We start from the raw sequence: 12736 nt of genomic DNA, 5'->3' as shown, positions 1-12736 counted from the left end.
AAGAACTAGTTTTTACCGTGTATATGATGTAGGTCTGAACTACGGCGTGTCGGAGCCACCGTCGCCGTCTCCGAGGTCAGCTCTAAGCCCGACGCATCAGCCTGGCAATGTGATGCACACGCCTCGACACTCACACCACTATCCTAAAAAGAATGATGATGGTAAGTCAATTATTGTAAAATTATACTTAGTTTTAATTCTAATAAGTGAAACAACATTTTTTAAGATAATTTAACTCATTGTGGTTAGGTACTCGATGACATCGTGGGGAATAATAGGTTTATTATAGATATGTTTTCTGATACATAATTCACTCACCAAGAACGAACCTAGTCATAGGATAAACATAGTAAAGTAATAAAAATAAGAAAGTATTAGAGCCGAGATTTCTGTACTAGCAACCAAATATTTTCCTCCTTAGGTAATGATATTTTTTTAACACAAGTTGCATCGATAATGCTCGTCACTTATCAAAAAGAAATCAGTGTAAGAAAAAAGAAAAAGAAAGGTTTACATAAGCAAGTGAAGTATCGTTCCCCAATACTTTAATTAGAGTGTTCTATATAACGGGTATCGTCCGGTCATTGGTATCATTTATACGAAACAGATGTCCGCGACGCGGCATAATGTCGCAACCGCAAACATGTGGCTTGCATCGGAGACAGAATTCAAACATAAAACATTTATTTACGGTAATGTTTGGGAATATCTCCTTGCTGATAAATGCCGAGGTTTAAGTACATCGAACTATCGACTCGTTATCTTCTAAAGTATGTAACTGTTGATTGATGTATATAGTGTATCTACGTAATAATATAATACCTTATTATGTTGTTATAAGGCTCCAAAACGTCTGGAGTGCTAGTTTAATGTAAATACTTGTACGAAATACATATAAAGGAAGTAAGTAAGAGATATACCTGTGCTAGGAGGTCTTCACATAGACTTAAAACGATATATATCTGCCATTGTCTCGGTTAATATGGGTAAATTTGTCAACAATAATTACACACAGCTGGTTGCAGCAAAAGGATTAGTTCAATCCTAGATTTATTGAATCAATGCGACTTCTATATACTTAAGTGACACTGACATTATTTACGTACTTCTAAACGTGGGAATTATGAATGAAGTGATCTAATTACAAAACCGCAAAACAGCTAGACGTGGATATCATATCTACCTACAGATACATATTATTGATACTAGTACTTACCACCTACGTATTTACTAAGTAACTATTATTAATATAACTCATTAAATATTTGTTTTGTCTATAGTGCACGGATCTACTGCATCGTTGGTGTCGACGGCATCGTCATTGGCAGCTGGCGCTGGGTCGGAGGAGAGGCAGGCACACGAAGTAAGTGGGGTACTGTTCATTTTATACCTTTTTTACTTAACATACTAACTACTAGGCTAACTACTAGGGCCCTTAGTTCGTATCTATCTCTAAAAATCTTACACGTATGTATGTATATAATATGTCGACACCAGCAATTTATACTACGCTAACTCGAAATTTGGAAAAAACTTTTTTTATGCCAAGTTGCTTAAAATGTGTGTTTACATATGTCATAAAAAAATTGAGAAGAAATATGCAAAAATAAGAAAGTTACAAATCTTATAAAACGCTAAGTAAAGGTACTTTTTGAAATCACTCGATTTATATTACGCCAACTATTATTAGCGGAGTGTGCGCGGGGATCACTTTGGTCAAAGTCCGTGCAACACTGCACTAACTCATAGTTGGCGTAGTTTAGTGCGTTCGTGTGTATACTTGTTCGTTTGTAAAATGAACTACTTAGCGACTTTTACATAGTAAATACTTATGTGTTAACGTATTAATTAGTTTATTAATGGTACGTTGACTATTCTTTTTGTGAGTAAGTACATGTTCTTTATAAAATATTGAAATATGCATCAGATGATTGATCATACACTATGACGTCCCGTACCACACTACGCTAACATAAGTTAGACGTGTATAAGATGTAATTTTTTTTTGATGAATTATGCTTATATACGGCTAACTTGCGCTAAATCAGAAAATAGATATAATTAAGAAAATATAAATATGAGATATTACAATGAATAAATTAAATATTAAGCATACCAAATTTCAAAAAAGTATCTTAATTAATGTAAAAGTTATCACGTTTTTCCCTTTAAACGCCTCTACTGTAAAGTACGCTTTTTGAGTTAGCGCAGTATAAATTGCTGGTGTCGATGTATTTGTTTAGATGCCTATGCAAGGAGTATCTCAAATATGATATCCCATTACTTCATTGCCTATAATAAATCATTTCGTTTAGTTAGAAAAATATCAGACCTTACTTTTTTAAACGCCAATTAGAAAGTGTAGGAAAAATAATTAAACGAAAGCGATCCAATTATGACCGAGCTCACGGAAAATTAAACCTGTCATTTTTGTTTAGGTCCGGAAACTGCGGAGGGAACTCGCTGACGCTAAAGAAAAAGTGCACACGCTGACGACACAACTAACAACTAATGTAAGTACTTTACTTTTATACACAAAGTTAATCAAGAAACTTCATTACTGTGATATGATGATACACCGACAGTAACTGTGAAAGACATTACAATCATACCAAAGATATTATAAAAAGCATAAATTAAATGCGACATCTTCGTGGGTGTTCTGCCAATTGTCATTAAAATGTAGTTACCTACGTTACATTCAATTTATCATTTAACGTTCTGTATTTGTACGGCTACCACGCAATTTCCACACAATCAACCACCCTAAAAACTTTTGTTCGACACACAAAACATACGGAAGCTCCCAACAATATAATGTAACATGAGACCGTTTTGTAACGATTCTTTGTATGTCAACATAGAACAGGCTGTCAGATTGCGTTTTCTACCACACCTACAGAATTGAAATCCGATATTATCTGCGTAGACAAAATAATGACAACTCGCCACCTTGTAAACCTATCTAGTGATGATATGCCCACTGATGCTTAGCTGCTCAGCTTGTTATTTAGTCACAGAGTAATTCATACCGATCCAATTTTGTGGTCATCGTATTTCATACACTGCGGTTAACAGATCTCCCTAAGAACACAGACTTTCACTCCATGGTCATATTACCCGTTTCGAAATATGGAGTTTTTGTGCCGACCATCACTTTTTATGGGTATTCCTATCGCGTAACTTTTGTATATCGTTGTCGATAACCTAGCACCTCTGAGGCAGAAAGTTGAGATGGAATGTCACAAGTTAGGGGTCAGTAAATAATATCAGAGGTCCGTGCGGCCGTGAGACGAACGTTTGCCCGTTTCCTTCCATATCGGGCACTAAGAATGTATGCCAAATGGCAACTGCCACTGCCGCTATCTACTGTAACATACGATGTCCAAATGAGCAGCGAGTAAATCACTAACTACATACTTATAAATTACATACGAAAATTGACGATTTAAAGTAGATATAAAACAAAGATATGGAAACTGAATGAATATCAACTTACAAACTAAAATTTGACGTAAACTAGAGCAAAATATCGCTATATTCTTACACCTTGAGCACCAATGACAAAGCGTCTATATATGCGAGCGAATATGGCAAGTGACAACTTTGAACTTGGTGCCGCCGATGTAGACCAGATAAATAAATAAAATACATTTATTTTATAATTCCAACTTGTATAGCTCCTGTAATTACCATAAAATAATTTGTACATTATTCGACAACCAATAAAAACCAGTATCATCGGTAGAGAGAAAAAAACAACGCTAAAATTACTTTTTGTCTGTTTTGGTGACTAAAATCGATTTTTCTTAAGCCTGTATACACTACCTTGGCATTATTTTTTACTAAAATGTCAATGTTAACGCGCTATTGTCCAGTCCAGTCCATTATTTTTATCTACACGTCCAATATGTCACAAAACTATTTGGTTCTTTTATTAGAGACAAGATTGTCAAGTACTCAGTAAAGTAACGAAATTGCGTTCAAAATTATGTAGCTATACTTGTTTGAAATTATTAAGAAGTCCTCTAATTAGCATCTGACACGTTTATCAGCGAGCTTTATCTATAAAGCTGTCATAATAATCTTGACGATGATAGGAATGTAATTGACATATCAATTAGATATTTCATTCTACACTTTTATTGACTGGTTACTAAAACTTCAGTACATTATTGATTTTTTCATATAGCATTTTTTTTTGTGGCACACATAGATTACTTTGGTAAAATTAAGTAATAGTTATTAGTAGGTAACTACTCATTTGCAATTTAACGACCTATCGACGAGTGATTATTCAATTTTATTAAAAGTAGCTTCGATTTTAATAACCTTGCTTGATGTTGATTGATGGGCAGATACTGCACTCTAAATCATCGATATGCAATATAAGTATGCAACATGCATTAATTCATTTTTTAAACACGTCCTGTTTAAAAATGTCTGATTAACATAAAAGCCTTTTAATTGAAGACAAGTTAGTAAGAACATGTAGCTGATTTCAATTTTGTGATTGATTGATTCTTGTAAGAAATCCTTACAAAACGATTATCACTAAGCGAAAGGCAGACGAATAAATAATTTTTCTTTGGATGCTCTTCAGACAAGTAACGGTTATATCTCATTAATGTTTCTACATGTGTTCGTATAATTCGTCTGGACAAGAAAAATCAGACCTTTCAATGAGTGGAGTATTTTTTCTCGTTTCTAATTTACTGGTCACTAAAGCATCGCGAACATGCATAATTCAAGACGAAAGACGTCCACCAATGTTCTTGTGTCGCCATTGTTTAGTTTTGTACCGATTGTGTCGAACGAGACTTGGCCACAGTGGATGATGTCGCGTCTCAATGCCATATCATTGACTTTGAATTGCCTATCCGTACCCATATGACTAAAAAATATAATAACGTCATGAAAGTACTTTGTGTCATTGAGAACATTATTTCCTTTAGTGGCTATTTCAGCATCCCGCCGTCATTAATGGCTGCGCTATTGACATTAATTACTACACTTTAGAGTTGAGCAATGAGATTTTTTCTTGGCCGTCTCATATTAGAGTCAAAAGCGCGACAATGTAGACGGTCACATACGAGATACCAATTGTGCTCAATGGCTATTTAATTTGATATATCGGCCGTTCATGCCCTGTTTGCCTTCACGTAGCAGTTCGTAGTTATTACTATCATAGTATCATACCAATATTTATATTTTACTGAAATTATATTAGGTACTTAACTACTTTAAACGTTACTACAAAATGAAATGCTCTGATTAAGTTGTCATGACTATTTGATTTATTTTTTATCGTTTTTAGAATGTCCTAATTACACATGTATCTCTTATACAAGTGTCATTTGTCCGATTGAGCGTCCCTGTAGTATCTTGTCCACCTTCATTTAAATGTTTATAATAGCCTCTTTTATATTTCCGTTGTCTAATGACTTTGCGTGTGATTTTGTGAGTTTCTCTACCCTCCGTACAGTAATGATTCCTATAATTGATTATCAAATTGACATTCAATAAGTAGAGGGTGTGACAAATAGCAGTTTGTTGGCACGTAGCCATGTTAGTCATAGAACATCTTTATTTGCCTCGATAGCTAACTAACCATATACAACGGAATTGTTCATTTGAAAGTTAATTGTTCGCAATGAGTTTTAAGTATTTAGTACCTCCATCGGAAACAGGTCATGTTTTTAATGTTTTTGGTATAAACTACAACTTGTACTATATCTCCTTATTATTCCACTAACCCAGTGTCTCAGATAACCAGGTATAAATGAATATTTGTCTCATTTACAGTTTACTATGTGGTTCTTAAATAAAACAATGTGTTATGTGCACATTATAAATGAATAAGAATAAGTAAATCGCCAAACAAAACGATGTTGTCTCAGTTACTGAGGTTTATGCATTAAAATTCACTTGCTGTCTCAGTTACAGAGGTAACTAAGATGATAAATCGAAAGAACGAATCCCAGATATAGAGGGTTTTTTGTCCCACTAATAGAGGTAATTCAGTGCCAATGGGTAGGGACCTCAGTATGAGTGCCATTTGTGGAGGTTTCTCACTTATCCAGGTCCCACTTAACCAAGTTTCACTGTATCTCCTTATTTAACCTGCATTTTTCTTTATGGTATCTCACATTAATTTATTAATAAGTAGATTGAGGAATATAAAGATATAAAGACCAAGCTTACTTATGTTATTGGATCCGAACTCTGTTAGAGATCTACCCCTATCCACCTAACTACTAGAACCCAATCAATTATTATTCCTATGAAATCTAGATTGCATATATCTATTGTCATACACTTTAGAAAATTTAAACATATTTGTATCGTAGTCGCCGCGTGCGCAGAGACGTTATCAAGTGTAACTCGAGCCCGTGGCCCATAAATCCTCAGAAGTGCCTGCCGCACTTGCGCAACAAGTGGCCCGCGTATAGATAATGTTCATGTCCCGCCTTCTTTTCTGCTCTATCTTTTAATATTGATATCTTTATTCAATTTGTACAAACAAAATACTTTGTTAGTAAAAATTAAACAGGAATCACTTCCAAGAAATCGTTTGCAAGTGAAAGAATATGTCCCTGTTACAGTTATCGACACAATTGACATTGTATTTGGCACCATCGTGGGTATTTCCCCGCACCCTAAAACTATCCCTTGTCCCCATCCTGTCTGTAATCAATAGACCGTATGTTACTGGTCTGATGAGTGATCCGGGTTCCTTGGGTTCCGTGACTCAGTTAAATTAAATGCAGTCGGTCACAAACACCGTACCATCAGTCAAGCCAGTGTAGACGGAGCCTCGTTAGAGTGCGGTCGTGCGCGTGTCGGCTCCACGCCTTTATACACGTTTACTTTACTACGGACCTTATAAACAAACTGTTGCTTTATGTTGTGAACTATTGTGATACCAGTGAAAAGTGCTTAATGTTTATTAGTTTTAGTGCGTTCTCTACGAGTTTTGGTACTTACTTACACTGGAGCATTGTACTTTCAGTCATCTTTTGAACTCCATATGAGCGAAACACGTTTGATTATAGTTTGTTGTTTTGTTACCAAGACATCCGGGTCTAACATTTGTATCAGTTGCCCATATTTGATGATTCTAATGATACATTACGTTCTATGGATTGTTATTATAAAGATGATCTTCACTTTATTGTAATGAAAATCATTGGCGGGTTTATAATTGGTTTTCTCTTGTTAACCGACGTCAATTTAATCACTGACATTATTATTTAATAATAAATATTAGTAGATATCTACCTAATATTAATAAAACAGATACGTAGTTTATTGTAGCATCTCCCAAAATTTTGGGGATATATTGATAAATTTAAACTTTTTCGTTTCGACTTTCTGGGTCTATTAAGGAGCAGGTAACTGCGTCCCTTTTTTACGCCCGGCTTGTAAGAAACCCCTATTGAGAGTTCCTGCTTGCACGAACAATATCCCTTTGATGATTTTGTTTACGTCTACTATTGTGCATGTCCTTGGGTTCTACTCGTAAAGTAACAACGTTTAATATTACTAGATTGACTACGAAATGTTGGTTGGATACTAATTTTAACTTCACGAACGTTAAACATTTTGTTGCAATAACTATAATATCTTTAGACATCACAACTATGCGAATCGCTGTTTATTTAGCAATACGCATAAATTGTGTATTGATGGCCATGAGACTTGTCAATTGGGAAGAGTTGCGTGTCTCTCAACCTAACGATAAAAGCTAAACATCAAACGTGGACCGAAATCTGTTTATAGACGATCTGGTTCTATTTGGGGTCAAACGTTTGATATTCCAACTCTTTTGATGTGTTTTACGGGGATATTATAACATGCAGTTTTGTAGCACCGCGTTGACTCTACTTTTACGTTAAACGACATGAAACATTTTAGTTTAATGTTCTCGTTTATTATTTGTTATTCTCATTTTCATATTGCCATTAATAACGGATGTTTTGCACCTGGAAAGTTAAAGGCCACTTAAGTTTCTCTGTCGTAAAAATAATATATCTATTATTTATGTTATTACAAACCTAGATATACCAACACTAGGCTAATAGGATCATACTAATAATAGTTAAGTCTATTTACTTCAAATATTACTCACAAGATTGAGCAATGTCTCTAATTTTAATCTGACGTATAGATAAAACTTTATCATGCTTGTGTCATACTCGCACCCATTACAAAAGTTTAACTACAAAACATTAAATACTATAAATTATTACTTTATTGGCAGTACGCGAGCGAGTGTCTTTGTTCTTTATATGGGAGGCTTTTAAACTTTTATTGTTATGTCTGTTTGTTCTTAGCCTTTTTACGGTTATAATAAATCAATGATGTATACTACACGTTGGTTGCGGTGGGCCACCGGGCCTCACGCACATGTCACCGCAGGACAACGCTGCTCGTCCTATTTACGCAACTGTGTGGCTATGGCTTGCAGCATCCCTGTGTAATCTAAACTAATCTATGCAAACATGTCTACCTCTTTTACTTTGTGCTACTTAACGTATCAGAGTACACTGTTCTGATAAGGAGCATGCTCTACTTGTAAGACGGACACGGTATTTTAAGTCTCTTCCTTATAACTAAAACTGTTGAATTCTATGAAAATGAAAACCATATTTGTTCCATCTTTTATGTTTACTTACTGATACCATTTTTGGGTCGTGAGGTAAATTTGGAAGAAAATGGTTACATTAAACAAATGAAGCAATTAACACCATATCTAAGTAGGTGCATGTGCGATATTAGACGGTTTTGTTTGTTTTATTATAAAATTTAAATAACAAAAATACCTTTACGATAACGTGTGATAGCAATGTCTAACAGCACTGCATATCTACACAAACTGGCAGTTTTAGTAATTTATCTAATCAATAGTTGTATGCGACTGTACTGAACGCTAAATGCGATACCAATACAGTGTCTTATTTGTTTCGATATTTGAAGGCAAAGCCAAGCCGGCTTCACGTTGCAAATATAGAATTATTTATTCAAATATCGAACTCAGAAAGCGGCACTCACTGGCCGCTACAGTTCGCTGTCTTCAATCAGCGAAGCGCCTCCTCGACACTGTCAATTGAGGTTAATTCGTATGGAGACTGGCCAGGGATCTCTTGATAGTGCCCCTACATTACTTATTTGTTCAATAAGCTAAACGGCCTAGTAAATAACCTTCATTTAAATAAACAAATTGTTATTTTATTAACTAAGTGCTTGTACTTTCTTCCTATTTTATTTCAATAAGGAAATGATATTGAGCATTCTTTGAGTAGGTAATATTTTACCAGCAGTTGCATAATATGTCTCTTTTACGAGCTCCCATGATGTTACCGTAATCTTTTAATGTTTTACACCTACCACTATTTAGACCCAACTGAAAACAGTGTTTATAGAACAAAGACAACGAACTCATAAAATGTACGTTAAATAACTTGAACTTGCTCGCGTCTGCTTTTTCACTTTTTCAGCTATAGTTTTAGATGTCGATAAAACGAAATATATTGCAAACGACACTATAAAAATAAAGAAAGTGAATAAGATAGTTAATATTCAGATTAATTAATGTAATCGAAAGTATGAAATCCGCTATGTAACTGTCAAGAAATGATCGGAAATATAAATCGCTCAATGTTTATCTGTATTAGGAAGGAGCGCGTTACATAAGAAATTTTAATTGTTCGCTATTTAATTAATGTGTATTATTAAAGTTCGCTCCGGTTCAAGACGTGTAGGTGCGTAATTACAAGCCTCGGGCCACAGGAAAAGGAAAGAAATCGTGTTTTCGACAGTCATACCCTATATCCTTTTGAACGTAGTATTCATGTGTTTTGAACACGTTATATTCGAAATCTATACTTTTTTATCGCGCCATTTGTTCTTGTTAGTTCCAATTGATTTATGTAGCCCATTACTGATACTTTATCTTGCAAAGAAACATAATATTGCAATTTAAAGCGTTAATTGATTAGCAAATACAAATAAATCTTAAAATTCGTGACTGGACCGAGTAATAAAATCTACAAAAGTTATAAAGCTTTTAAATTAGGTCTTATATCTTAAACGCAGTTGCATTAACTTAGAAATAATTAGTTTTCCAAAATGGAACTGTCAATTTACAAACCGTATTTGTATCCTATTTGTTCTTAATTGCAACTACATTGTCATGACTCGAGTATTTATTGAGCGTTTCTAACATGCTGTTGTAATGTCGAACTACGGGCTACGCAATCTTTCGACCATTTAGAGATAATCGAAACTTGTTCTGAATACCATACAATATTATTTATTTAAATATTTAACTATTTAAACCATTTGATTTCACTGGAATCAACACCATTAGCAGCTTAACATATTGTTATAGCCTTTATAAAATTGATACGACAATCTTCTTGAATACATAATGTTAGTTACCTATCCTAATATCATAGTCATATAATAAATATTTTAATCGCCTTAAATATTTAAAATTCTTCCACAGATTATGTTTTTTGTTGAATAAAAATCATCAATATAACTTTAAAATTCAATATAAATATTTGCCACCGATCATTTCACCTCGACAAGGATTTATCAATGAATTACGCGCGTTAATACAAAACCCGTTCAGAGATGGTTGCGTCACCACCATCGGCTGACGACCTTGACAGGAAAGACGGTTACAATCTTCAAAAATATACGTATCTACATAGGTACCTACTCGTAGTGTGACTTGTACAAGATCTTTAATCATCCTTGACTTGTAAAAAATAACGTATACTTCGAGTCATTTTCCAAACTGGTTTGTGGGATTCTCAGAACAGTTGAGTGCTATACCAACCTCTACCATCAGTAGCTACTTCCCTAAGTGGTTTATCCGTTATCCTGTGCATATAGTTCAATAGCACGCGCGGAAGGAAGCTCTACAAGACAGGATTGTACCGTATCTAGTCAGGAAACGACCGTAACAAGCACATCTAAAGTGGATTAGCTAGGCTCAGGCTCAGGTTACAATAAACTATAAACAACTTTGTGCTTAAACACACAACGTAATGTAAACATGTTTTCTGCTTAGGAAACATTTAAGGCGACATGGTGGTCTCGACTCAACAAAAAATTGAGATAATGTTGTCAACGAACGACTGCTGGCCATGAGTCAACACTATGACTGCCTCATTCGCTGTTTACCTTAATGACAGGCCGGTAGATTTTGTTATCAGCCACAATAATGTAAAATATGATAACAAGTTCCATTCACCCAACAACAATGACAATGCGCAGCTCCTTTCTATTGTAATCGATTTTGCTTCATCGTTTTTGTCTGATTCTCGTCACAGTTGATTAATAACTGTAGTTATCATTAGCATGACAATAGCTGAGAATGGAGGTCGGAGGTCATGCCGGCGCCCTTAAAATCCATTGCTGCGCTGCGCTGTGGCACCTAGCGTAACATATTTACGTCTACATCTATATGTGCGTCTATAGGCTTACAGGAGAGGCAAACAATGCGCCCAACCCACGCAGTATATTTGCTTGTTACGGTCGTCGTCTGTGAAATTTGCTCTTGTATTGTGTACCTACTTCTGATTGTGGTTAGTAAGAATACGTCTCATATACCGATCACAATTTATAGCTTACTTTATTTAAAGCCAGTCGTCCGTTCATTTTATTTCTGTCGATATGGCACTGTTATGTTTAGAAATGACATATTTATGGTAATTAGTACATAATAATATTAAAATCTGACAATGAAATTTGGAAATCTACGCGACGTTAGAATTTGGAAACTTTATTCACGTTTTAGTATAATTTGCTCATACGTTATCTCGATGTCATGTTAAGTGCAGCACATTATTTTTGAATTGTTGTCACAACCTAGTTTGTGCAATATCATACAATGATAGATAACCATGTTGGTTTATTTCAGGTCCTTGACCGCATTTTGAGACTAATTAAAAATCTTACAGATGACTGGGTGATGTCGATGTTCATTCCATTCTTGTAGGTAGATATCGAATGTCTTCCCATCAAGCATGCTCTTATAACGGCTTGCTACTGAGCCATGTGCACGACAGATGCTTCGCTTGAACCTTCAGACCGTTGGATCATTCCGTATAGGTACGCACACTAGAGAACCTGTCGTTTTATTATTGTCTTTAAATTAGCTATTATTATTATTAACTGATCCAACATAATATGAACCGGTAATGTTATTCTGATTACAGATCAGATATGTTTTCCTTATTACTTACTAGAGGGAATTACGTAGAGACACTGTTTAGAGGTCAAGTCTGGCATAACGATTACTTCAACTAGTTGAGATCATCACTATTAACATTATTGTCCTTTTTGCGCGCGATTTGCTCCAAGATTGATGGTGTACATTTTAATGTCTATTGAACATACGCGGTTAGAATTTAACGTTTGAATATTTTTCCACTTAACTACCTATTTTTATGCAAAAACAATTTATATTCTTATAATTCTATTGAAATTTTTACGATCGAAACGTGTGATTCTAGTATTCGTTGATTGTTATTACATAAGACCGGATTATAACACATCATTATCATCAGAAACCTGTATAACGTGCTTTCTATGTGGCGTTTTTATGTACTTACTGACGTTGAAATAATATTTTCAATTCTATTCTAAGAGCTTCCTCAGTTTTCGATGACGACTTGTTCGTAATCTTCAGATAACCCCTAACGATTCAGAGTTTGTGTCA

The 12736-nt window shown here is 34.8% G+C and overlaps 1 protein-coding gene across 23 annotated transcripts in view; it reads left to right on the top strand.

Annotated features, from left to right (window-relative positions):
• Positions 1–12736, top strand: part of LOC118262397 (protein sickie) — a 211556-nt gene that overhangs the window by 178766 nt on the left and 20054 nt on the right. For 16 of the 23 annotated variants that reach the window (XM_050697307.1, XM_050697316.1, XM_050697313.1 and 13 more), the window contains 3 exons: positions 33–161; positions 1281–1372; positions 2439–2513. In XM_050697307.1, coding sequence (XP_050553264.1) covers positions 33–161; positions 1281–1372; positions 2439–2513 — 296 coding nt within the window. The remainder of the gene's footprint in view (positions 1–32; positions 162–1280; positions 1373–2438; positions 2514–12736) is intronic. The other 7 variants (XM_050697309.1, XM_050697327.1, XM_050697308.1 and 4 more) reach the window with 1 other exon arrangement.

This window comes from Spodoptera frugiperda, chromosome 12 (genome assembly GCF_023101765.2).
Source record: "Spodoptera frugiperda isolate SF20-4 chromosome 12, AGI-APGP_CSIRO_Sfru_2.0, whole genome shotgun sequence".
Lineage (NCBI taxonomy): Eukaryota > Metazoa > Arthropoda > Insecta > Lepidoptera > Noctuidae > Spodoptera > Spodoptera frugiperda.
The sequence above is the reverse complement of the archived record's forward strand: the minus strand, read 5'-3'. Positions and strand labels throughout refer to the sequence as shown.